Source organism: Salarias fasciatus, chromosome 4 (assembly GCF_902148845.1).
Source record: "Salarias fasciatus chromosome 4, fSalaFa1.1, whole genome shotgun sequence".
NCBI classification, from domain to species: Eukaryota; Metazoa; Chordata; class Actinopteri; order Blenniiformes; family Blenniidae; genus Salarias; species Salarias fasciatus.
In genome coordinates, this window is record NC_043748.1 from 24,792,468 (window position 1) to 24,820,269 (window position 27,802).

At 48.2% G+C, this 27,802-nt stretch overlaps 1 protein-coding gene and 1 pseudogene across 2 annotated transcripts in view; both read right to left on the reverse strand.

Moving 5' to 3' along the window:
• Nucleotides 1-1,029: 1,029 nt before the first annotated feature.
• LOC115387469 (ATP-sensitive inward rectifier potassium channel 15-like) lies at nucleotides 1,030-2,059 on the reverse strand (annotated as a pseudogene).
• Nucleotides 2,060-16,965: 14,906 nt separating this feature from the next.
• The window catches only part of LOC115387259 (mitogen-activated protein kinase kinase kinase 14-like), a 51,108-nt gene continuing 40,271 nt past the window's right edge, over nucleotides 16,966-27,802 (reverse strand). The window contains exons 1-2 of one of the 2 annotated variants that reach the window (XR_003931353.1): nucleotides 17,369-17,484; nucleotides 17,143-17,283 (exon numbers count right to left, since the gene is read on the reverse strand). Coding sequence is in view for 1 of the 2 variants with exons in the window: in XM_030089911.1 (XP_029945771.1) it covers nucleotides 17,065-17,283 (219 nt within the window). In the remaining variant the exon portion in view is untranslated. Of the gene's footprint in view, nucleotides 17,284-17,368; nucleotides 17,485-27,802 lie in introns of those variants that run through there. The other variant, XM_030089911.1, reaches the window with a different exon arrangement.

Sequence of the window (27,802 nt, forward strand, 5' to 3'; positions counted from 1 at the left end):
GCTTTTAATCTGTGTGAGCACAGAGCAAACCCATTCATTCAGAACCTCCTGCGTGATCAAGGAGCTTAAATCACTTCAGTTTATTGAAAGGCAAGAAGCACAATCTGTATTGTGACATTTGGCAAATTCAGTTAACTTTTCGTTCGTGTATTTTTCAAGAGTCCACAAGCCAATTCACAGATACGCATGAATTATTGATTTCACGTTTAATGATAGGATGATCAACATTCTGAAACAGGTATCAACTGAAATGACTGGATCAGACTGTAACTGGGTTTTTATTTCAAGGTAGAAAAAAAACACAAATGCAGAGATTTAAATTTAAGACTTGAACTCCGGTGGATTAACTTAAACTTTTCTAATTCTCACACATTTTTGTGTCAGGGGTGCAGGGTGGAAGGACCCAGGCGCAGGTAGCAGGCACGGTTGGAAAGGGTCTTTTATTCCGAAAACTCAGGAGGTCAGGAACTCAGGAAAAGGCAAACGGAGCTGAGGTGCAGGCAGGGACATGGACGCAGGAAGACAGACGCACAAGGAGCCGACAAGACGCACCAGGAGAGCAGGACTTAAATAGGGGGGCAGGACAGGTGGAGCACATTAGGGAGATAACGAGACAGACCAGACAGGAGCAGGCAGGTGACCAGGCAGGAGAACATGAGGGCAGACCAACACAAAACAGGACCCGAGCGCCCCCACATGGGTGCAGGGGCACAGGGCGGGACATTTTGTGGTAAAATTGTGTACATTTTTGTGGTTTTTGCAATGATTAAAGTTGCTGAACACATTAAATACATTCCCTTTCACATCTATGTCTTCTTCTGCAGAGAAACGTCCAACGGGATGCTATTCTGTGAACTCCACTGACGCTGTTTTGGAGTTTTAGATCACTTTATCTTATATGTCCCTTTCAACTACAAATCACATTTCACTGGTCAAGCTGCTACGAATTTCTCCTGTATTTTACGTTTTCTATTCAGTCTCTTTGTTACTTAAAAAACATTTCATTGCCTGATATTCCTGACAAACAGTTTACTCCTTCTTGTAGTCCTCCAGTTTCAGCTTCTCCTTGTTGTTGCTGATGAACGCCGGGTCGTTGCTCGCCTGCACTTTGTCGAAGAACTTGAAGTCGGCCACGTAGCGGCTGCTGGGCGTGCTGAACAGCACCGGCTTGAACTCGTAGCCTCACAGGATCTCCTGCGGGACGGAGGAGGTGCAGCTCTGACACGTGGCCGCCGTGGACTCCATGGTGGCGTTGAGGGTGACGAGCAGCTCGAAGTCGCGGGTGAGCAGGTTCTCCGCCGTCAGGCCGGACAGGGGGCTGCGCTCGTCCAGGACGTGGTAGAAGGTGAGAGGCAGGATGAGGAACGGGCTCTCGCCGCTGGAGTCCATGTGGAAGTCCACCGAGCTCTCCTCCTCCGTCACGTTGGACTGGAACAGCTTCCCCGTCAGCTGGCTCTGGATGAGCAGGCTCTAACTCATGTTGGCCACCCTCAGCATCAGGCACAGCTGGCCCCGGCGCCGGCACACCACCGCCGACTGGCTGAACTTGATGGTCTCCGCCCGCTTCTTGGGCCGCGCCAGCTTGGCCAGGAAGGCGCCGGTGACGAAGATCTCGGCCAGGCCGGTGATGACGAGCTGGGCCACCGGGGTGAAGATGGCCTGCGAGCACTCCTCGGAGATGCAGCGGAAGCCGTAGCCGATGGCGGTCTGAGACTCCAGCAAGAAGAGGAAGGCCCCCGTCAGCGTCTCCACGTTCAGAACGCAGGGCGTGTGGTTGGAGCTCAGGCCCGGCTCGAAGTCGCCGTTCCCCATGCCGATGAAGTAGAAGATGACCCCGAAGATGAATCAGGTCATGATGAAGGTGGAGGCGAACAGGGTGAGCTTGTAGCGCCACTTCATGTCCACCGCCGTGGTCCGGATGTCGTGCAGGTACAGCTTCACCATGCCCTCCACGTTGTCGATGCGCACGTTGTTGTGGCCGTCCTTGTTGACGATCCTCCTCAGGACCGCCGACTTCCTGCCTGCCATGCTGCTCCCAGTCAGAGGAAGATGAATGAACGGAGGTTTGGCTTCGGCTTCAGCCACAGACGAGCTGACGGAGCAAGAAGAGGAGGAGGAGGAGCGTTGGACCTTCGTTTGAATGATGCACACAAGCTTAAAATCTGACCAGGAATAGGTTTAGAATTCCTCACCAAGCTGTTGAATTTAATATGAAAGGCACGTCTCAGTTGCAAGTTTATAATAAAAAAAACATTGTTTCAATAAAATGCATTCAAGTAAATGTGAAGGTCGCCATTTGGACAGTGTTTCCGTCTTTTACACTGATCTCATGAGCTGGGTGTTACAGAGACGATCTAATCGAGGGTCTTCGGGAGGAAGTTCCTCCACCCTCAAACAGCTTGACCAACTCCACACCTGCTCTGTCTCGTGCCAGATAATCAAATGTTTTTCAGATGCTTTAATATTAGTGTTTATTATAACACTGAAGCATATTTTCTCCATTTAGTTTGTTTCCACTGCAATCACAGGGAATTCTGTTCTAAAATGTGTTTTTTAACAAAATGATCTTTTTTTGATCCTGATCATTAATCAGTAATTAAATAACAAGAAGTTCTGACAGGAAAAGACGTCCTCCAACCCTGAGAGTTGAATTTTCCACTGATAATCTGATTTAATGACCGTTTTATCACACATTAGTCTTTATTACTGTTATGTTGTTTGTTAGTATGCCAAAATTGCACAATCAAGGAAGACCAAAGTGTATACTGACTGCAGTTCACCTTGAAACTAGGACTACCTTCAGATCTTCTGGAAATATGAAGAGTTGAATGAAGTTGTTGTATGAAAATACAGAATTGGTGGATTAATTTTTGCACAGAGCCGTCACGGCGTCCACATCCCGACAGGACAAAGCGACTCTTGACACAGCTCTCTTTCTGTGTCACAGACACATGAAGTCCAGGATGAGCAGACATTCAATGAAACACTGAGACACAAAGTCAGAAAGCAGCAAGAAAACCAGCCAGAAAGGAATAATAATAATAATAATAATAATAATAATAATAATAATAATAATAATACATTTTATTTGTATAGTGCTTTTCAAGACACTCAAAGTCGCTTCACAATACAAAAAGATAAATAAAACACAGCAGCATAAAATCAACAAAAGAAAAAAAACAACATCAAATGCAATTCTGAACAGGTGGGTTTTGAGTTTTTTCTTGAAGGTGGGGAGGTCGGAGCAGTCACGGAGAGGTTGGGGCAGTGAGTTCCAGAGGGTGGGGGCGGCGATGGAGAAGGCTCTGTCTCCCCAGGTTGGGAGCCTGGTCCTACAGCAGGGACAGCAGGGTGGAGTTGGAGGAGCGGAGGGAGCGAGGTGGAGTGTGGAGGTGGAGCAGGTCTGTGAGGGATGGAGGGGCCAGATGATGTTGAGCTTTGAAGGTGATCAGGAGGAGTTTGAAGTGGATGCGCTGAGGGACGGGGAGCCAGTGGAGCTTGTGGAGGACAGGGGTGATGTGTTCACAGAAGCGGGTGTGGGTGAGGAGGCGGGCAGCGGAGTTTTGAATGTACTGTAGTTTATTGAGAGTTTTGGATGGTGTACCGTAAAGAATGTTGTTGCAGTAGTCGATTCTGGAAGTGATGAAAGCATGGACTAAAGTTTCAGCAGCAGAGAAGGAGAGTGATGGGCGGAGTCGAGCTGTATTTTTGAGGTGGAAGAATGCAGTCCGGGTTATGCGTTTGATGTGGGGGTCAAATGATAGAGTGGGGTCGAGGAGAACACCGAGGTTGCGGATCAGCGGGGATGGAGTGAGTGTAGAGTTATCAAAATTTAAGGTGAACTGTTGTGCGGATTTGGTGATGTTGTGAGGACCGATGATGATGATGATGTCTGTTTTGTCACTGGTTAGTTTGAGAAAGTTGTGATTCATCCATGTTTTGATGTCTGTGAGGCACTGGGTGAGGGTGGAGTGGATGTTGGGGTGTATGGATGTGGTGGAAATGTAAAGTTGTATGTCGTCAGCGTAGCAGTGGAAGCGGAGACCGTGACGACGGATGATGTTGCCGAGGGGGAGGAGGTAGAGGATGAAGAGGAGAGGACCAAGCACCGAACCTTGGGGAACGCCCTGTGGCAGGGGGGGGCTATGGAGGAGGAGCAGCGGTTGATGTGGACAAACTGTTGACAATCGGAGAGGTATGACTGAAACCAGGACAGAGCGGAGACGGCGATGTTGAGGGTGGATTTGAGGCGAGACAGGAGGATGGAGTGGCTGATGGTGACGAAAGCTGCTGTGAGGTCCAGGAGGATGAGGATGTTAAGATGGCCAGAATCAGAAGAGAGGAGGAGATCATGAGTGATTTTTCATAGAGCTGTTTCAGTGCTGTGTTTTGAACGGAAGCCGGACTGGAAGGGTTCATAGAGACTGTTTGAGCTGAGGTGGGTTTGGAGTTGAGAAGCAATGACTCGTTCGAGGACTTTGGACAGAAAGGGAAGGTTGGAAATGGGCCGGAAGTTTGCAGGGTTGTCGGGGTCAAGACCAGGTTTTTTGAGAATGGGGGTGATGGCAGCCAGCTGGAGAGACTGTGGGACAGATCCGGATGAGAGTGAGGAGTTTATGATTTGAGTGATGAGTGGAGAGATTATGGGAAGACAGGTTTTAATGAGTGAGGAGGGAAGGGGATCCAGGGAGCATGTTGGAGTTTTAATGCCAGATAAAATTTGTGTTCACTGAGCAGAGGAAATGGGTGAGAAGTGAGAGAACTGTGGACAGGAAGCAGGGGGAGGAGAGTCAGGTGCAGCAATGGGGGCGGCAGAGAGGTCAATGGAAATGGAAATGGTGTCAATTTTGGACTGAAAGAAAGACTGAAAACTATTGCATTTGTCAGTAGTGAATGAGGATGAAGTGTTATTACGGGGCTTGAGAAGTGTGTTTATGGTAGTGAAGAGAGCCTTGGGGTTATTGGAGCCGGAGTGGATGAGGTTGGAGTAATAACAAGGCCGAGCAGAGTTGAGTGCATCTTTGTCTTGCTGAGTGTATTCTGTGTAGATCTGTAAATGCACAGTAAGACCTGAGAGACTGTCTTAGTTTTGGTGGGGGCAAGTTCATGGAGGCAGGAGGAGAGAGTGTTGCTGTAATGAGAGACCAGATCAGAGGGGTTATCAGACGGGGGTGGAGGGGAGGTGGTCAGTTTGGTGGTGAGGAGGGCTGAAAGTGCAGGTGGATCGATGGATTTGAGGTTTCTGAAGGTTATTTCACGTTTTGTTTTGGGGGCTGTGAGGGGAATGTGTCTGCTGAATGTGATGGCTAAGTGATCCGATATGTTGAGGTTATGGCTGGAAAGGTTGTGTATAGTGGGACCAGTGGAGCAGATGAGATCAAGAAAATGGCCGTGATTGTGTGTGGGAAAATTGACATACTGAGTGATATTGAAGCAGATGAGAAGGTCCAGGAATTCAGCAGCAGGTTTGGAGTTTGGATTGTCAATGTGAAAATTGAAGTCACCGAGCAAGAGGATGGATGAGGAGATGGAACTTAACTGGGTCAAAAAGTCTGTGAGTTCTGACAGGAAGGAGGTGTTGGGCTTTGGGGGACGGTAGATGACAGCAGTGACAAGTGGAGAGGGACCGGACAGTTTGAAGGCAGTGTGTTCGAAGGAGTGGGTGTTTGTGAGGGATATGGGAGTTAATTTAATGTCCACGGGTTTGTGCCAGGTTTCAGTCAAACAGAGAAAATCCAGTTTATTGTCAGTGATGTATTCATTTAGAATGAGTCCCTTATTATTGAGTGAGCGGGTGTTGAGGAGGGAGAAACTGAGGTGCCGTGTGTTGGTTGTGTGCTGTGGGTCCCGGGGGAGAGGGCGGAGATTGGTCCGACTCACGTGTGGATTGTTGTGATGACGTAATGCGGAAGTGGCTGAACGATGAGACCAGATGGAGGGAATGGCGTTTTCAGAGGCGATGTGGCGGGAGAATGAGCGCCCAGATCCCCGATGAGGAGGACGGGAGCTGCGGAGGAGTCCGAGGTGCTGGAGAGAGGCGGCGCAGGCCGGACGACGGCTGTTGTTGAGCCCACGGAGCGCAGAGGCGGAGGACTGCAGCGGCGGCGTGCTCCGAGTGGCAGATGCTAGCAGGGAGCTAGCATTAGCTTCAGACCGGCGGAGCTGGATACTGGCGGGATGAGGCTGATGATTAAATCCAGAGAGGCAAAGAGAGCTGACAAGAGTCCACAGGATGCAAGTCATCGCCCAGCAAGGAGTCCGGTGGAAGGCCGAAGCCTGGGGTCCAGTGTGAGGACGGGCTGTCTGCATGGGAGTGTGTCTCACTGCAAGGCTGTGGGACCAGCGGGGCACTCGTGCTCCCACCGGACCGAACGCACCGGGATCGTTAGATCCTGGGCGGACAGTCAGTGGGACAGAGGCCAGACTGACGTGACAGCGAGGGACACCACTCCGGATGATAGAATACAGGCCAGACACCGTTAGATGGAACAGCTGTGTGGAACAGCCACCGGACAGGAGCTGGTGGGACAGGAACCGGCGCGGGACAGGAGCAGAAGCGGTAAGCCAGTTGTTGGAAGTGATATATCCTGATGATCGTAAAAAGTCCTTATCCAAGTTTGTTGGGCATCAAAAACGAGGCAGATAGAGCGTGATCAGGAACCAGGGTAGAGATGACAGTGTTAAATTAGTGGCAACACAGACGGAGCGGCAGCCAACGCGCGCCAGCGTCCGCCATCTCCAAAGAGGAAATCATTTCAGCTGAAGACGAGAAGAAGGTTTTGCAGCCTCAGTCATAATGCGAAGACGTGATGTTCCGTCACAGATGTTTATTGGCTTGATCAACACCACACCAAACACCAAACACCGTAGAACTAATCACAAAACACAAAACACAAAACATAAAGTGATTAACCCAAAAACCAGCATATACACATATTTACAACGGAAAACGCACATACCGCTTTGGCCTGCTTATGGCTAAGGCTGAGTCTTCTTCTGTTCACATCTTGGCTTTATAAGAAACTTTCCACCAGGAAACCTTCTGCCATCAGCTGATCAGATGCGGACACTCCGTCATCACCCGGAAGTGAAACTGAACAGTTAAATACAATTTTTCCCCTTTCATATAAATAAATAAAGTATAAATTTAATTCTTATCAAAATACTTCAATTAATATGCAAAACAAACAATATTTACCGTGACTCTTTATAAATACAACATACAAATAAACGCAAGATAAAATTACTAAAATAACTAAAAGGAACTCAAGTATCGACCGGTCTGGGCAGTAAAGGGAGAAAGAAAGAGTCTGGGTTATTGTCATTTGCCTCGTAAACCAGACCCACTTACTCCTCATCCACATTTAGGTTTGGAGTTAAGCTTAGTCTGGATAGGAGCCCATTGAAACTTCTTGCAGGGGGTGTTGGTTACTCCTTTGACTAACAGCGCACTTCAGCCAGTCAGCGCTTCAAACAGGGCCGGGTCTACGTAGGGGCAAGAGCCCCCCCACCCCCGCTGAACGCACATTTGTTCCCCCCCCATACACTTGATATGACCCCCCTGAGACGAATGTCTGGCAACGGGTCTGGCTCCAGACCGGAGTCCTGCACCTCGTCGTCGTGCGCCACGTGCCAGCCGTGCGGGGTCTGCAGCGTGAACACCCTCTCCGAGATCTGAACGGGAGAAACGCACGTGTGACCTCTGACCTCTGCTGACTGATTCGGCGAGACGCGAGTTGCGTGACGTTGCCAGTCCTCACCTGATCGCTGATTCCTGTGGCGATGTGGCCCACCTTCACCCGCCGGGCCTCTCTGATGCGAATGCTCCTCCGGCTGAAGTCTGGGATGCAGACGTCCACACCTGAGCCGCCGAGACACACAGCAGACACGTCAGAGATCCACCGTTTGGGAACACAGTTTGATGTGTGGTCATGTCTGACATGGCAGCTTCAAAGCAGCAGGGCGGCGGCACTTGAGCGTGGCCCAGCAGATCCACGCTGAACACCGGCGCGTCCGGCTGACTGTTGGAGGAGAAGACGCCGGAGCTGAGGTCGTCTCCGAGGCTCAGGGACCAGCGGCCGGAGTCCTGCGGGCGGGGACAAAACCAAACACCAGACTGGTTATGGTCAGACCTAACAGCTGATTATTTTTCCCGTGCCGTGGATTCACGTGATGCTCTCAGTACCTTCTTGTCCCATGGCTCCCAGTTGGAATACGGACCGCTGCTGAGACAGGACAGGAGCTGCTCCTGCATCTCCGCCGAGTGAAGCTGCGACAGACTGCTCAGGTAGAAATCTGCAGGAGAGCGGTGAGCGGGTTCAAAATACGACTCACCTTCACCCCACGTCAATATGTAGAATTTGTGTTTGATCGTCAGCATGCAGAACCTCCTGGTGGCTATGTGAGTGTTGAGGACCCTCAGGTCCAGAATGGGTCTCCCCCCCCCCCGTTTTTGTTGGGGACCAAGAAGTAGGGGGAATAAAAACCCGAGTGCGCCTCTGTCGCGCTCAGCTCCGTGACCGCACCCCGGCGGAGGAGTGAGGCTACTTCTGCCTCGAGAGCGGCCGCCCCCGCAGGGCATGCGAGCCGCGTACGAAGGACGCCGTTGAAGAGAGGCGGACGACCGGTGAACTGCAGGGCATAACCGTTTCTCAGTGTCCTGGACAGCCAGGGAGAAAGCGGTCCCAACATAACACGCCACGTGTGAAACCGGAGCGTGAGTGGCTGTACCACGGCCTGAGGGGACGGCCCACCCGTCCTCCCGGCCTCGGGAGACGGGGGCCCCGGCGAAAGGGTTGTGGAGCGGGCGTCCCCTGAATGAGTGCGGGCGGCCGCCAGGGGGCCGCGGACCGGCGCTTTGCTGGGGACAACCCGGGCAGAGGCAGCGCGATCCCGGAGTTTTCCGGGTCGCTGTCCTCGGTGCTGATGTCGGAGCCTTCCGGGTCGCTGGCCGTGGTGCTGAAGCCGGAGCCGGGACGCTCAATAGCGGGAGCCCGGGACGGCAGAGCTCCGCTGCTCCGAGGCTCCGCCGTGACAACACACGGGGAAGCCGAGGGAGCGCTGCCCGGAGCAACACGAATAAGGCCGGGATCGGGACGCTTTACGGCGGACACCCGGGCCGGCGTGAGTCCGCCGCTCGGCGGAGAAACTCCGCTGGGAGCGGCATGAGTGGCGCCGGGGCTGGGGCGCTGCATGTCGGCAGCCCGGGGCTCCACGGCCCCGCCGCTCTGACGCCTCGTCACGCTAACAGAGCGGAGGCCGGGGCCGGGACACCCCACGGCGGGGAGCCGGGCCGGGACGGAGAGAAATGCTCACTCGAGCCGAAGCCGGTGGAGAGTGCAGCCTGGAGCGTTTGCGGGGCGCTGAAACGGGGGAGAGGAGGGACTGCTGCTCTGTGGAAGACGTAACGGGCCTGACGGCCTTTATTTGCATGTTTGCTGGCAGGTGCGGGTCGAGCGGACGGGGCTCCGTGTCTCAGGAGCGCGGGACCGTCTGGGCTGATCGGCGCCCCGGGAGGATCGGCGGGAAGACGCTCCGGTCTGTCCAGGTGCCGGGGTGCTCCAAGGGGCTGGACGCCGCTGGTCCGCGGAGCGACGGCGCTGCGGCGGCGGCTCACGGCGGGGCTGGAGGTGCGGGGCGAGCTGCTGCGAGCCTCGTGCTGCTGCCTCCGAGGAACAAGCAGTGGGACCTTTAAAAAAAAAAAATTTAAGACGAAAACATCTGAACAGAGGTTCACTTGACTCTTAACCTCTGGAATATTCTTATAGCTCTTCATTGTAGCAGAGGTACTTCAATTGGATGTCAGTTCAGGCACTGGATTGGAGCATCTTTTTTTTTAATTATTAGTAATTAAACATATGCACGGTCATTTGAAATAAAAAAAAAATCCAAAATAAAATAAATTAAATAAATAGATAAAATAAAAAGTTATAGCAGTGCATCGGCAATAAGAATAAACTACATCAGAACAACCTGAAGCAGAGAATATACTAAAACAGCTCTGCTATTTGTTAATTGGTCAGTATGACTTTCATTACTCCTACAGTATTAGTGCAGTGAAGGCAGCACAAAAGGGGGGGCTGTGTGAGTGTGAGTGTGAGTGTGTGTGTGTGTGTGTGTGTGTGTGTGTGTGTGTGTGTGTGTGTGTGTGTGTGTGTGTCTGTCTGTCTGCACAGGTTTAGCTGTGTGTCAAAGGGGCCGCATCTTTGGCATGCTGCATTGCACACAAGAATAGGGGACAGAAAAAAATCCCAAAAAAGTGCAGTAAATAATAATAATAATATTGCGCATGTTCTATCCGCAAGGAATGTGGTCTTTTCAGTGCAGGAACTACTTGTAATACAGCTTAGCTGCTACTAAGTAAATAAAATGTGCAGAAACGATCGTTCAGTTCTTCTCTTTTACTGAAAAACGCTGCATCGCATCATTGAACATTTCACCACGTCCTGCCAGCTTTTTTCTCACAACATGCAGAGAGAGTCAGCACTTCAGGGGCCCTTCTTCTTCTGTGGCGTCTGTGTAAAATAAGGTTGAACATGCAAACAGCACACCTAGTGGCATGAAGTGCAAATGCAGTCATGGCCCCATCAGGTCGGTTCCCGTCGTGTCATTGTAAATTATACGGGGGATTTCAAGTAGTGTCGCTGATATCCGCCGTCTGCTGGGGCCCCCTACCAGCAACTAACCGGTGAGAACTCGGAAAGGGCTCCGTGCAGGGGATTTTCGACACGCTGTCGTTGCAGCTAGTGATGGCAATCTGAAGCTTTCTGAAGCAACAAAGCTTTCAACACGATTGTATCGAAAAAAGCTTCAGTACTCCAAGCTTTTCAAATCAGAGCCCAACAGGGACCCCTGGTGGTGAAAGTCAAGGGAAGCATGCCATGTGTCAGAGCTGAATGAATGAATGTGATGTATGAGTAATTACATTTTTTAAACTATTGAATGATTTGTCCACATCACTAAAACCTAGTAGAGCTAATATTTTGATGTCAGCATTTCTATTGTTCATAGGCCAACTTGAATAAAGATGGAATGAAAAAGCAGAGTGTTCATATGTACCGTATTGGCCCAAATATAAGACGATATTTTTTTCCAGGAATGGTATTCTCAAAAATGGGGTCGTGTTATAATGGAGGACTGGATGGAGCCAGAGTCCCGGGGAGCTGTCCTGCCTCTGCTCCATGCAGTGGCTCCGCCCCCCGTTAGGGGGAGCTAGTGAGCTGGACAGAGTGTCAGCCTGCAGCAGTGAGAGAAGGAGACTGAGCAGTGTGGCTGCTGGTGGTTTTTCTAAGGTTCATTTCAAACAGCATCGAAAATATCTGCCTGTCAGTACTCGAGTATACTTAGTTGATGTTCAGGATAGAGGTGAAACTTGTGAGTTTGTCAGTTTGTTTTGAAGTTTCAACGGAGATGCTAATTCCGTTAGCATGTTCATGGGGTTTCCATTATAGCATTTCCATTATTAGCATTGAGCTAGCGGCTTTGATTTTAAATACTGACTTGTTCTGTCTTTAGACAGTGATGTATGTTGTGATGCATCTTGTGTATTTGTTCACTTCTGTGTATATCTGGTGTGTTTCAGTTTTACAGTGTCTTCAGGAGAAAGTAATAAAAGCTCAGAGCAGCTGAAATCTCCTGCTTTCTTTCTGAAGAACTGTTCTCTACAGGCCAAACTGTACCCAACATTCAGGAGGCTGAATTGTTAATGTTCATGAAGTTGAACAGAACTTGAATTTGATGGTTATAAAGTTATTTACATCATTATCTTTGAGGTTCTTAATTGGAGATTATTGTTGCTTTTTTTTGAGAAAGAATATATATTTTTTAATACTGCAGTAATATTTCTTTTAATCTTAAATCACGTGAAATATTATCTCTGTTGTGAGTTTCTGAGTTTAAATAATTGTACAATAATAAGTTCTCTCATGAGTAACATTATTGTCTTCAACATATTTTTATTTTCACAAAATGATATTTGAAAAATAGGGGTCGTGTTATATTCAGAGTCGTCTTATATTCGGGCCAATACGGTATGACTGAATGTGTCTGAAGTGACCAGTACATTTGCTGTGTCTCACATAACAAGTCAGCAGCAAGCTGACTTATCATTTGAGACACATTCATTATTTAGGTATCATGAGAGATAGTGGAAGTGAATTGACGTTGGCAGATGCTGGCCACAAACTAAACACTGGACCTAGAAAAATAAATGACAAATGAGGGATGTTTTTTAAAGAAGAGATTTGGTCTGACAAAACGATACTTTACAGATGACATATTGTTGCAACTGGCAACCAACCAGCCCAAATATATTTCAAAGTCTAACATTAAGAATGAACAAAATGTAGGCATAACACATTTGCTCATAACACCCTTGTTGGGTGAAATGAAATCAAATCAAAGTGTTCCAAAACTTCAGAACGTCCTCTTTTTGCCACAGGCTCCATATCAAATCTATATTCACTGTCTCTCACTCTCTCCCGACTCACAAACCGCCTCCACAACCCTCAAACAGCTGCAGCGCCTTTTAAACCTGTGAAGCAGCGGCTGAAGCGTCACGTGGGTGTGCGCGAATGAAGCTTCAGACGTCACGGATCACGTGATTATCAGGAAACGAATCAAGCTGCGATACAAAGCTCCACTGAGAAGAGGTTCATTTTTTCAACACACGCTTCGAAGCTTCGGTGTCACGGTTAACATCACTAGTTGCAGCATCTAGTGTAGCGCCTTTAATTTGTCATTGAAACAGACTGATGTCAGCCGTCCCTCGGGGCCCCCTCCAGCTCGGGTCCTATGTGTAGTAGCGGCGCCTCTGGCCGGAGAGAAGCAGCAGCTGCTGCTGCGCTCATTCCACCTCGGATTTAAACAAACAAACAAACAAAATAAAATCCTCGGCAGTGGATTTCACCAAAATAGGGCCTGTGGGTTTTCATAACCCAACAACCCTACGTAAATTACGCCTCTGCCTGGGTTACACGTTACACGTTTGGGGGCCCCCTCGTGGCTGCGGGGCCCTAAGCAGCTGCTTAGTTGGCCTATAGGGAGGGCCGGCTCTGAATGAAAAAGCACAATGAAAAGCACACACACAACTTGAAGAATTCTCAACACTTTCTCTTTCTGAAGCCACGCCCCCCCTGAAGCCCTCTGGCGCCCCCCAGGGGAGGCGCACCTCACACTTTGAAAACCGTTCTATACAGTAAGGGCGCCATCTAGTGTCAACACTCAATAGTGTGCAGCTAGCATCCATGAGCGACAGCTGATCCATGGCAACCACTGCTTGTGACGAAGCATTAAATACAGCAGTTAACGCTATAATAACGCCCCAGGAGGGGTGGTTCAATGGTGTAGTACATTGGCACGAGGTAGGTCACAACTTCAATACACGGGTTCCAATCCAGCCATGGTCTCACTGTTGAATGTGCTCGTCTGTTCCCAGATGTTCACAAGTGACATCTGGAACAGCTCGGAAGATGAAAGAAGAACAAGGATGAGCATCGACAAGCATCAATAAAATCAAGCACATTCAATAAAAAATAAATAAAAAATTCATAGGAATAAGCAGCGGGAACTAAAAAAAAAATGTATTATGTATGAAAATGGTACAAGTGTAGACTTTCTGAACAGAGGTTCGGTTCACTCTTAACCTCTGGAATATTCTTAAAGCTCTTCATTGTAGCAGAGGTATTTCAATTGGAGAAGGTTGTTTCAACATTTCAATCAATGAGGTAGAAATATATTATTGGTATTCCACATCAGAGGCAAAACATTACTTTCTGTTGAATTTTTGGACTGATAATCTGTGCTCACAATACTTGGACATTCTTCTCAGTACTCTGGCATGAAAAGAAAACTACAAAACTTCAGTCTAAGTGTGTTCAGCTAAATCAATTAGCATAAGTTAAATTACCGAAGTTAAACAACTCTGCTGTACAATCAACAGATCTCAACATCTTCTACGTACAAATACATGATCTCCGTGTTTCAACTTGGTTTAGGGTTACCTAAGCAAGATGGTGTGATGTGCTGCGGGCACATCCTGTTTTTTTTTACGTAGTTTCTCTTTTGTTTTTTTCCGTTCAGATATTTAGTGGATATTTATTCAGTTTTGTGTTTTGTTGCTTTTTTGAAGTAATTACCTTTTTCCTTTTTTTTCGGTGTTGATTGGAGCGAGTCGCGCCGCCGCGCTATAAACAGCAGCGTGGAGGCGGCGCTCTTGGTCGGGTCTCTCACTCTGGGTTTGTCTCTCTCGCACCTCGTTACACCTGCCACGCCAGGTGCGCTCCCCGGCGCGCCTTGGACTCCGGCTCCGTCGGGCAGCATGTTGCTGGCCAGGGCATGCTAGCCAGCTGGCCGGCGTTGTGTTTTCTCTTTCCGTTTTTTCCCTTTTTTGATGGCTGCCTTTTTCCGTCCAGGTGTGACCAGCCGTCCCGTTTTCGCTGTTCTTTTGATCGGGTTTAGTTTGTGTCTTTAGTTTGGACGAGGGATCAGCTTCGACGGCTGCATAGCAGTCGGGCTGTGAACTCGTCTTTTTCTTAACGGCCTGGTCACAATCTTCCTGTGAAATGTATTGTCTGTGTTGTTATTGTCTTCTAATGTGGTGTAGGCTAGTGTTTGAATGCATTTGAGAGTGTGTTTGGACAGCCAATGGCTTACTGAAACAACAACATGCATTTATTTCTGCATGTTTCATTGATCATCTTCGCCAAAATGATTTGATGTAAGGTTTTTTGTAGGAAAAAGGGCGTTATATCTGGTCAAAACAAGATTGTTTCAACTTTAGGAGCTTCATTTTCAAAGGAAATCAGAAATATGTTGAAATACTGTGATGTTTTTTGATAATGGATGTGATTACTTTTATTTTGCAGGTTGTTTCGTGCAAATTCGAGCTGTGGGGGCCGAGCTGTGTTCCGCGAAGCTGGAAGCTCAACTCGTTATATATTTCTCTATTTCAGCTGATTTTTGACTTAATGGAGACTTATTTTTTTAAATAAGCACAATATAAGCCAAGGCCATGTCTAAAATATATCTATTATGGTATTGGATCAGTTTCTGACCAAAAATAGCATCAGCAATATACTGTCTATGAAGTTACAAAGGCTGAACTAATGTAGTATCTCGATGTCCAGAATTTCCAGTAGTGTCCGTACCCCTATCCAGTTCCTCATTCCTACTATGTATTTGGCTTGAGCTGAATGTTCTATTTTATATACCTGGGTAGCACTGTTTGAATGATGATATGTTGTGGATATAGTGCACACAATTAATATTACAACAGTTGCAAATGGGATCTGTTGTTTGCAATTGTAGTGTCCGTACCCCATGTAGTGTCCATACCCTCGCATTTTGTTATTCCACTTAGAAGTTGAAATTCTTGATATTATTGGAACATGTGAGCATGTTGAAAAGGGGTGTATTTATCTACAACTCTCAAGACAACATATTTGCCTAAAAGTACATCTTTTACCCACAGAAAACTAACGCAGAGAATCGAAGCAAGGACTTTGAATTCCAAAATTCCTCTTTTTCAATAACTCGCATAATGCTACGGGAACATTCTCATTAGGTAAAGGTAATTGCCAGATAATTTAAACAACAATTTCAGTGACTTTATGTTATTTCACTGCACTACCAGTTAGAGGTCGACCGATTCATCGGATTGGCCGATTCATCGGCCCGATAGGACGTTTTACAAACTTCTGAGTGTCAAGATTTCAGAAATAATGCAGTTGTTGTTGTTCATTTGATACAAATGAGTTAAGAAACATAAATTACAGCAATCCAGAAATGTGCAAATTGTATGTGCAGACATTTATATGAAGTTTGCAGAAAAGATCATTTATTTTCCACATATTTCATCACATTTGCACGTTCTAGAGTCTTTTGTGGTCATTTGATGGGCAATAAAGCAGAGTTCTGTTCATATATTTTACTAAATTAAACAAACAACTGAGTTTATTAAGTTGTAGTGATGCTCTTCATCTGTTTTAAGTCTTGTTATGCTATCCAAGTCATGCTAATGTAGAGTCCATACCCCATTTTACCTCGACCTCTTTAACTGATCACCATTTTACTACCAAATAAGATTACTGGATGAATTTTTTTGCATCTGATTGATCGAAAACTGTAGTATAGTGAAAATAAAAATTGGCACAGTTTGTTGAGGCTGAATTTTTTTAGTCTGCTGTCCACCTGGAGTCAATGTTGATTGTGACCAGGCCGTTAAGTTTGGCTGGCGCATCTGGGCCTCCTCTCGTTTGATACTTTTTCTTTTTTGATATTATTTTTGGGGCACGGGCGATGAGGGTTCCCTTTCCTCCAGAGCCTCGTCAATTTCCAGCTCGAGGACGGCGTCTCTGTGGAAAGTACTAAATAAATGTTTGAACCCTCATCCGGTGTTTGTCCTGTGTCCTTGAATAATATGTGTGACTCTCTGGGTCATAACAGATGGCGATTTGACCCATCTAAGATGGCGATTTGAAACCCAGCACAGCCAATCCTGTCCTGTTTTCTCTGACATCACACCCTTACACAAGTTAAGCCCCTCCCAAAAGAACGTGCGACGAACGCCCCTCGACCAATCACGGTTAGAGCCGCAGGGGCTCTTCTGATTGGTCAAAGATATTGGGAGCGGTGGAGATTCCTTTTCAGCTCAGAACAGAGACAGATGGAAACGCTGCGCCCTCGCAGTAGTGCAATTATGCGACAATCCGAAAGGATTATCAATGGATACTCAAACATATAATCCAAAGAAAACACAGAAAAATTAGCATTGACTAGCAAAATCCTGCCTACAGCACCTTTAAGTCTCGGAGACTTATTAAATATTCATTAAGTTGTAAAACAGGATGATCAAGTCATTTTAAATGTAAAAACGATGAGCAGAAAGAAATCCTCCACTCGCTGTGCACAGTTCAATGTTTATTGAGTTCATGTAAACATGACATAAAAAAGCACAACTTGTAAACATCTCTGGAAGAAAATCCACCATGACACTGAAAGCTGAAATGTAACAGCAAATGTTGGCTGAACAGCCCGAATGAGAGCGCAGGGCGCCAGAGATGAAGGTCACACCTCAATGGCTGATCTGAGGCCGCTGCCGGGCGGAGAGCAGAGCTGCTGGCTGGACCTGGTCTCCAGCACCCCGTCTCTGATCCTCCACCTCCAGCTGTGGCTGGAGTCTGGGGCGGAGACGCAGCACAGCTCCACGCCAGAGTCCTGCACCTCGTCGTCGTGCGCCACGTGCCAGCCGTGCGGGGTCTGCAGCGTGAACACCCTCTCCGAGATCTGGATGGGAGAAACGCACGTGTGACCTCTGACCTCTGCTGACTGATTCAGCGAGACGCGAGTGTGTGATGCTGCCGGTCCTCACCTGATCGCTGATTCCTGTGGCGATGTGGCCCACCCACAGCGACTTGTAGGCCTGTTCAGTCACATGGTAGACATCAGTTGATTGATTGATTGATTGATTAGCCTTTATTCATCCCACAACGGGGAAATTCACATGTATACAGCAGCAAGAACGGCAACGATTTCAGGCAGTGTTACACTGAAATAATCCTATAGCTCAAAAACAATATACGACAGAATATAAAAATAGAATATAAAAATATAAAAATATAAAAATAGATTCATATTGCACATTATTACTGCTAAGGTGACTAGGTGCCATTTCACATTGAGTACACTAAAGTGCCAGATTTTCAGACTAATTGGCTGTTGTGGAGTCTGATAGCAGCTGGGATGAACGACCTGCGGTATCGCTCCTTCCTACACCGCGGGTGTAAAAGTCTGCTGCTGAAGGAGCTGCTCAGAGACCCCACAGTGTTGTGCAGGGGGTGAGAGGAGTTGTTCCTGATGGATGTCAATTTATTCAGCAGCATCCTCCCCCCCACCTCCTCTATGGAGTCCAGTGGACAGCCCAGGACAGAGCTCGCTCTCCTGATGAGTTTATTGAGTCTCTTCCTGTCTCTGTCCGTGCTGTCCCCTCTCCAGCAGACCACGGCGTAGAAGATAGCAGAAGCTACCACGGAGTCATAAAAGGTTCTGAGGAGGGTGCTGTGCACTCCGAAGGACCTCAGCCTCCTTAGCGGATGGAGACGACTCTGGCCCTTCTTGTACAGAGCATGGGTGTTGTTGGTCCAGTCCAGTTTTTTGTTTAGGTGAACACCCAGAAATTTGTAGTTATCCACTACCTCGATGTCCACCCCCTGAATGTTCATTGGAGTGGGCTGTGATGACTTCCTCCCAAAATCGATCACCATTTCCTTTGTCTTGCTGGCGTTCAAATGAAGCTGGTTTAATTTACACCAGCTGACAAAAGTCTTTGATGACCTCCCTGTACTCCTGGTCATTGCCCCCGGAAACACATCCAACAATGGCTGAATCATCTGAGAATTTCAGTTTGAGGTAGCAGTTTGTGGTGATATCTGAGGTGTAGAGGGTGAACAGGAAGGGTGAGAGCACCGTACCCTGAGGGGCACCTGTGCTGCAGAGCACCACATCGGACACACAGGTCTGGAGCCTCACATACTGTGGCCTGTTGGTGAGATAATCCGTGGTCCATGCTGCCAGGCGTTGGTCCACCCCAGCTCCTTCCATCTTCTCCCTCAGTAGTGATGGCTGGATGGTGTTAAAGGCACTGGAGAAGTCGAAAAACATGACTCTCACAGTGCTCCCAGGGTTCTCCAGGTGTGACAGTGACCTGTGCGTCAGGTAGATCACTGCGTCCTCCATCCCAATCCCAGGCCGGTAGGCAAACTGAAGGGGATCCATCTGTGTGCTCACCAGGGGTTGTAGATGTCTCAGGAGGATTCTCTCCATGGTCTTAATCAGGTGAGAGGTCAGTGCTACTGGCCTGAAGTGGTTGGGTTCCCTGGGACCAGGAATCTTCGGGACAGGGACCACACAAGAGGTCTTCCAGAGGACTGGTACCTTCTCCAATTCCAAGCTCAGGTTAAAGATGTGCACGACCACCCCACATAACTGATCCGCACAGTCCTTCAGCAGTCTAGGGCAGATACCATCAGGACCTGCAGCCTTCCTAGCCTTGATCTTCTTAAGCTCCCACCTCACCTGGTCAACTGTCAGGGAGAGGGGGTTAGGGGGCTGGTGTAGATCAGGTGATGAAGAGGGCATGCAGTGTGGGGGAGGGGGGGCTGGCCAGGGAAGGTGTGAGGAGGTTCCATTTTGAACTGTGGGGGTAGGCAGGCCTGGCCCAGGAAGGTGTGAAGTGGTGGCAGGGCGAACGATGGGGGGAGGGGAGGCGGGATTGAATCTGTTAAAAAACAGATTCAGTTTATCTGCCCAGTCCTTGTCCCCATTGACTAGGTTTCTCCCCTCACCTCCTCCGTGGCCTGTGATGTTCTGCAATCCTCTCCAGACGTCCCTGGTGTTGTTCTGCTCCAGCCGCTCCTCCAGCTTCCTCTTATTGATGTCCTTTCCCCTCCTGATGATCCGCTTAAGTTCCTTCTGGACACTACGCTGTTCCTCTCTATCCCCCGATCTGAAAGCCTGCTTCTTCTTGTTCAGCATGGCTTTGATCTCAGGAGTCACCCAGGGTTTGTTGTTAGGATAGACCCGCACCCATTTGGATGGCACAGTGTTCTCCATGCAAAAATTAATATAGTCCGTAATGCAATGGGTCAGATCATCAATGTCCTCCCCGTGTGGGCTGCAAAGTGCTTCCCAGTCAGTAGTCTCAAAGCAGTCCCTGAGCCTGTCCCTGGACACCTCAGACCACTGTTTCACGTTCCTCCTCTCAGGTGGCTGTCTGTTCACCACTGGGGTGTAATCCGAGACCAGGAGGACAAGATTGTGGTCTGAGTTACCCAGCGGGGGGAGGGGTGATGAGGAGTATGCATCCTTGATGTTTGCATACAACAAGTCCAAAGTTTTATTGTCCCTGGTGTGGCAGTCCACATACTGGGAAAAGGTGGGGAGGACCAAAGACAGTGATGCATGGTTAAAGTCACAGGATATGAGAATAAGAGATTGGGGGTGCTGAGTCTGCAGCCGAGAGACAACAGAATGGATCTGTTCAGTGGCCACATTAGCGTCGGCCGATGGGGCGATGTACACCGTTAACACGAGGACACAACTTATTTCTCGCGGGAGGTAGTATGGCCGGATGCCGACGGCTAACAGCTCCAGATCTCTGGAGCAGAGCTGTTCCTTGACAGTAATGTGACCCGGGTGAGCCCATCTCTCATTCACAAACACAGCGAGTCCCCCTCCTTTCCTCTTACCACATTTCACAGCGTCACTGTCCGCCTGCACGAGCTGAAAGCCATCCAGGGTGACGTGAGAATCTGGAGAAAGTTCATTCAGCCACGTCTCCGTTAGCATCATCAGGCTACACTGCCGGTAGACTCCCTGCAGCCGGGTTAGCGCCGTTAGCTCATCCATCTTGTTGGGTAGAGATCTGACATTCCCCATGATGACCGACGGTAAGCAGGGTGTATATACTCTCTTCCGCTGTCTGCGCTTCACACCGGCTCTGCAGCCTCTTCTCCTTCGCCGTATATTCACGGGGATCACCGGTTGTTCCGCATAGTGAAGCCGTGCGCAGCTAAGGGCTAACAGCTGATCCCGGGTGTAAACAATGGAGCCGTGACTGAATGGGTTTCCCAACGCCGCATCAGAAACTCCAAAAAACAGCAAGAGACAAACCACGATTGCAAAACAATTCACATTCATGGTTGCACACTTGGTAGAAGGCTTGATGTGGCACAAAAACGCAACTAAAAACTACTCATAAACCTACTTAAATACATTATACTGCCTAAACAAGCTAAGTAGCTGCTGCAACAGGCTGCCACTAAGCCGGCGCCAGGATCCTGTGAGTGAGCAGAAACAGAGAATGAGGCAGGGCCGGGTCTACGCAGGGGCAAGAGGGGGCCTGGCCCCCTCAAATAAAAGTTGTGCCCCCTCAAACTAAATCCCCCAAAATATAGTCCCGGTTCTGACCCCAGACCTGAAGGAAGCACTGATCAGCTGATCAAGATCCACATTCTCCACTATGAAGACACACATCTGTTTTATTGAAAATAAAAAGAATAAAATAAAAGAAATCCATCGGCTGGTCCGTCAGTAAATACCTGCTGGAAGAGTCTAGAATCCAGTCACCCCTGACTGGAACTCCGGCGTCATGTCGGTTGCAGACCCCGTTTACACCGAAAACATTTTCAAGTGAAAACGCAAAACTCCCCACAACGGTGCAACCATAGACAGTAAATAAATGGACAGACCTTTCGTGACGTCACCCATATAGTTCTCAACCGCCGTTCTGAAGACCACAAGCGAGTCCAGCAGGACGTCTCCACATTGAATATTTGAAACCGGATGTAAATGTGATTGGTCCAGTCCGTCACGTGACGGCATCACGGGGACAGAGGAGGCGCTGTGATAGGGCGATTTATGCAAAACTTTAACTCGTAATATAAAATCAACAGATGATTTATGTGAAAATCAGAGTGTGGTGAAGCCAACACGGTGATAGAAACTACCCACTAAACATAGGACGTCGCATAGACGTTCAGATCATGTCCATATCGCGTCGGTCCGTCTAAGACCAGTTCTGTACCAAAAAACGACGTCCAAATTAGGTCTACTATTTCGACGTCAAACTATGACCTCTATTAGACGTCTAAATATAGTTAGTCATTTCACCTGACTTTTTTGGACATCAAAATGACGTCTAACACAGGTGGGGGATTTACAAAAACAATTATATTTGGCCTAACAGTTGTTATTTGTGTGTATTAGTAGGTGTATATCAGTGATTAAACATCATTTTGAAGTACAAATACTTAACAATTTTTGTATTTCTAAAATAATTTGTAATTAAAAAAAATGAAAATCACAAATAAAATGATTATGCATCCTACTATCGAGTAGCCTTTGGCGTATTCAAAGTGTCACTTTTCTTTAGTGGGGAATTGGGGATACTCGATCAGATGCGTCATGACGAACCCGTAGGACACGCCCCATCTGGCCAAAACTCAAAATATTCCCCGTGCCACCGCCATCTTGCACGTGGTGACGACGTGTAGAGAACAAGCGAAAGAGAACGGTGTAAGGTAAGTCCTTGAGATTTGTTTTATGTTGCTCATTGTTCTAGTGGGCTGCTTGTCGACGTGACTAGCTATATTCTTCCAAGCAAAAACTTATAGTGTTATTTTTGGAGCTTTGGACCGAGGAATTCAGCTCACTCAGTGACCCACTAGCTGCTCTGCTGCTGCTCTGCTAACACGAGGCTCACAGCCAGACACCTGAGCGGCCCTGACCCGAGAGACAGCCGCTAACAGGGACTCTGTACAGGCGCTAGCGCCGCGGTTCCAGCGGGAAGCTAGCTGGAGGAGGAGAGCCGCCACTCAGACCTTCACCAGAGTTTCTGGCGAACGTGCAGGAACTCCGAGAGCATAAACAATGCGACCGCTGGTTTCAGTCTGTTCAGGACGCTGCCATCACGTCGACGGCTAACACCGTCCAGGACGCCGCGGCCATGCTAACAGCTAACAACTGCTACAGCTTGGCTTGCTGCATCCCCGGAGCCTAAGCTAACCAGCTTGGTTTGCTATACCATTCAGGAGACCTGGCTAACCTGGTCTTGGCCTGCTGCATCTCCCTGGACCTTGGGTAACCACACAAAACTGTAGCACTGTTACTTAATCATTCGTGATGTGCAGTAAGATGAAGATGGCGGCATTGCTTATTATATTACTAGGCTGCTTGGCATTTTGGGACGTGGGACAAAACATGGTCTTCTGTGTTAGTACTACTGTTGAGGTGCTAAGAATGCAGGACACCTACTACAGCGGCACTAGTTCTGCAGCCGTGCACTCTGTTTGGTCATCAATTTGTTGTCAGTTTTTCCTGTGAACCTACCCAAAGTCCAAAGCACTTTTGCTATATATCATCTGACTGCTTCGCTTAATGCTAGCCGTTGTTATGCTTCAACACTTGTGACATACACTGTGAAGCAAATATTTACCTCAGCCAGGAGGTTATCGAATCACGTCGGTTGGTTTGTTGGTTGGTTTGTTAGCAAGATTCCGGAAAAAATAATGGTTGGATTGCAATGAAATTTTGTGGAAAGGTGGGTCTTGGGCTGTCTTAGAATCAGAATTGTTGCCAGAAGTTGAGCTTCCATGGGCATTTTTCAAAGAAAGTTTTGAAAAAACTTGAAACAAACATGCTTATTTTTGGAAATTCAGAGTGAAAGGACAAATAACCCCTGGTTTTCCCCTGAATTGTCGGATGCTATCAGTGTGACTGGGCATGGGCCAAAGCCAGGACAAGTGGTTTTGTCACTGGTCATCTTTCAGACAACTGAGAAACAAGTGTACATCTTTAATCAAAAAAATCTAAATCCACATATTATTTATCTGTGACAACTGACAACCTTAAAGAATAAGTTCGGTTTAAACAGTTTTCATGTTGTTTATAGAAGGGAGTAGAACAATATACTCATCCAAAAGGGTTTTCTGGTCCAAACAGTGCTTCGGGAGAAATTTAGATCCAAAATCGAGCTGCAAACATCCGTATACTGTTAGCCAATGGGATGTGTGGCGCCGGCTCCCAAAACGGCTTTCATCGTCCAAAAACTCATTAGTATCTCCAATATTTCCTCATGTCCGCTCACGCCACTCCGCCACAACAGCCCATTGTCACAAGACACATGCTGTTTAGGTTTTACAGATCTCTGAAGTGAATACGGTGATAAGGCTGTAAACTGAAGTACATTCACCAAGAGACACAGTAAGTGGCGCTGTGCACCAAAGTTGTTGGTTGCCACCCGCTCCAAAGAAGATGATGATCTCTGAACTGCAAACATCATCTTCTTCTTCTTTGTGTGTGTGTATACATATATATAATGTTTGTGTGTGTTTTCACACGTGCGGGTGTGCGCGCGTGCAATGACCATTTCTACTTTCTGTCACATTTACAAGGAAACTTTGTAAAACTGTTCTCTGCCTTTCCTTCAGGTGGACAGCCTGACTTCGGACGGACAGACAAACACAACTGAGGTGGATACGACTATCACATACACTCAAATGTCCAGTCTTTGTTTTTTAAAGGTTACATGAAGCTAATAGTGCACGTTTACATTTTCAGATGACCCACAGAATAAAAAAATTCCGGAAACTCAAAAGAGACCTACATGAACTTCTCAGACGTTCAGACAGTAGCGACCAGGATAGTGCTAGCGAGAATCCAAGGGCTGCAAGTGTAGCTGGAGACAGTGAGTCTGGTCCTTCAGGATCAGTGAATGTTAGTGCACCTGGGGCACCACACAGCATCGACTTTGAGACTGATTTTGACTGTACTGACTCTGAATCTGAATCGTTGATCGCTGACCCTGAAGTGACAAGCAGCTTTGAGGAAGAACTAAGACAGTGGGCACTGGAACACAAATTGACACACAGAGCAATCAATGGGTTATTGCCAATATTAAGGAAGCAAGGCCACCTATTGCCTTTGGATTGCCGAACACTCCTCAGTACACCACAGACAAGTGTGACAGAACCCAAATGTGGCGGCCAGTATAAGTATTACGGGCTGGAGAAGGGCATCCTTCGTTACCTGAGACACCTGGAGGGGCATGATGTGCACCTCAGTGTAAACATCGATGGTGTACCACTATTTAAAAGTAGTGGAGTGCAGTGCTGGCCGATACTGGTGAAGTGTGGCAGATTTGATCCATTTATTGTTGCCATTTTTAGTGGGTCAAAGAAGCCTAGCCCTGTTGAGGAATACCTTCGAGACTTCCTGACTGAGTATGCTCACCTCAAACAAGATGGCATAACTTTTGAAGGCCAGACTTACTCTGTCACCATTGTCTCCTTGGTCTGTGATGCGCCAGCTAGGGCGTTTCTGAAATGCATCAAGGGTCACACTTCATATGAGAGCTGCGACAGATGCATCACCAGGGGTACCCGTGTTGAGGGAAGAGTAGTTTTCACCCATCATGAATGCACTTCCCGTACGGATGATGGTTTCTCTAAATGGGAGTACAAGAACCACCAGCAAGGAGTCAGCCCCTTCACCCCCAGTAACCCTCATCCGTATTCTGCACATCTGCCAACTCTATTGTCTTGTCATCTAACCCTCTAATGTAGTCATTTGTGGTTTTGTTACTCCTCATTAGATTCTTTGTAAGTTCTGAGTCTAACATTCTAACATCTAACATTCTAACAAACATGTAACATTACAATTATTGTTTTTTGTTTTGACCTGCAGTGACTTTCAATGTGTCTAAGGGCCCCTTTGGATTCTTTGTTTGGATTTTTAATTCAAATAATTTTGAGAACCACTGTTCATGTACTACTTTATTCGTGTAAATGTAGATGATAATGTCACTGCAAATGTGTTCTGCCCTTTCCAGTCATGTATGCGAGGGCTGTGTGGAAAGAGGGAGACCGGGAGGAGGAAGGCGTGGTCCCAGAGAACTGGATAGATATTGAAAAAAGAATTGTTCGGTGGCCTTGCAGCTACAATGCAACAAAAACAGAGAAGGCTATAAGGGAACGGGTGGAACCAGAGGAGGACTGGCTCGTCTTCCCTTTAGTGAAAATAAAGATGACCTCAGGCAAGTGTGGTTGTGGCTGCTTGTGTTAAAGTTGATTCATCCAAGGAGACAAAGGATAACTTCTGCAAATTTTGACATGCAGTTGTAATGCTTGGACTACCCTGGACTTGTCAGCACCAGAGAATTTTTTTTTTCTTTCTTTTCAGCCGTTTCCAAGAGCCTGGTCATTGTAATGGGGGCAGAGTATGTTTACATTCCAAGAAACGTCTTAATTTATTCCCAATAACATTCAAAAGGTTATGCAACATCAGCAGACGACTAGCAAATAGCATATTGAAATTGGCAGAAGTTCTCCTTTGAGCTTGTGTGTAGCTAATCTGTTTGAATAATTATGACCGAGATGAATTAGTTTTCAAAGATTTTAATGATTGTTTTGTTATTGAATCATAGCAAAGCGCAGAGAATGTGCTCTTTATAACATGACGAGCCAGGCCGAGGATGACGAGGACGATGAGGTAATTGCAAAAAAGAGGCAGCGGAAGAGGAAAACCATTCCGGAGGACTTCCTAGAAAATGGTATAGCATTTTATTCTTGACATTCGTACAATGCATGGAAGGCAGGCATTCATATAACATAGATGATTGTGTAATCTGACAATGGGCATCAAATTTTATACAATTAACATTTTTCATATTTACAGATCATTCGGAATCTGATCAGGAAATCAACAGAGGTATTATCTTCAGTCTATAATGATTTTCTAAAATGGTTCTGGAATGAAGCATATACATTTTTATGATGTTTCTGTTTTGCATGGGTATTTGTAAATAACTACAATAAGTAATTTGTTATTGATACTTGTGTTTCTAATAGGTGTAACCATGTCAAGCTTCCCTAAGCCTCCAGCCAAGCTGCCTCCCCTTCTTAATGCAGACAAGAGTGAACATCCCGAAGCAGAAAGGTGTGCTTCCAGGTATGCTTGTTGACATTTTTGTGCCTTTTTTCCGTATTTTTGTGTATTCTGTGCCGAATACAATGCAATCAGAGCTCTAAATTAACGTTTTTTTATCACCAGCCAAAATGGCTAGTAGATGTTAATCTTACTAGCCAAACACACACTCACTAATGGGTCAAAGTGGCTTGTAAGTTGCTTACTCTGCCAGATGCCTGTCCAGGTCTCCCTCCACCAGGCCCCCGTCCAGGTCTCACTCCACCAGGCCCCCGTCCAGGTCTCACTCCACCAGGCGCCCGTCCAGGTCTCCCTCCACCAGGCCCCCGTCCAGGTCTCACTCCACCAGGCCCCCGTCCAGGTCTCACTCCACCAGGCGCCCGTCCAGGTCTCCCTCCACCAGGCCCCCGTCCAGGTCTTCCTCCACCAGGCCCCCGTCCAGGTCTCACTCCACCAGGCCCCCGTCCAGGTCTCACTCCACCAGGCCCCCGTCCAGGTCTCACTCCACCAGGTGCCCGTCCAGGTCTCCCTCCACCAGGCCCCCGTCCAGGTCTTCCTCCACCAGGCCCCCGTCCAGGTCTCCCTCCACCAGGCCCCCGTCCAGGTCTCACTCCACCAGGCGCCCGTCCAGGTCTCACTCCACCAGGCCCCCGTCCAGGTCTCACTCCACCAGGCGCTCGTCCAGGTCTCACTCCACCAGGCCCCCGTCCAGGTCTCCCTCCACCAGGCCCCCGTCCAGGTCTCACTCCACCAGGTGCCCGTCCAGGTCTCACTCCACCAGGCGCCCGTCCAGGTCTCACTCCACCAGGCGCTCGTCCAGGTCTCACTCCACCAGGCCCCCGTCCAGGTCTCACTCCACCAGGCCCCCGTCCAGGTCTCACTCCACCAGGCCCCCGTCCAGGTCTCACTCCACCAGGCCCCCGTCCAGGTCTCACTCCACCAGGCCCCCGTCCAGGTCTCACTCCACCAGGCGCCCGTCCAGGTCTCACTCCACCAGGCCCCCGTCCAGGTCTCACTCCACCAGGCGCTCGTCCAGGTCTCACTCCACCAGGCCCCCGTCCAGGTCTCCCTCCACCAGGCCCCCGTCCAGGTCTCACTCCACCAGGTGCCCGTCCAGGTCTCCCTCCACCAGGCCCCCGTCCAGGTCTCACTCCACCAGGCGCCCGTCCAGGTCTCACTCCACCAGGCCCCCGTCCAGGTCTCACTCCACCAGGCCCCCGTCCAGGTCTCACTCCACCAGGCCCCCGTCCAGGTCTCACTCCACCAGGCCCCCGTCCAGGTCTCACTCCACCAGGCCCCCGTCCAGGTCTCACTCCACCAGGCC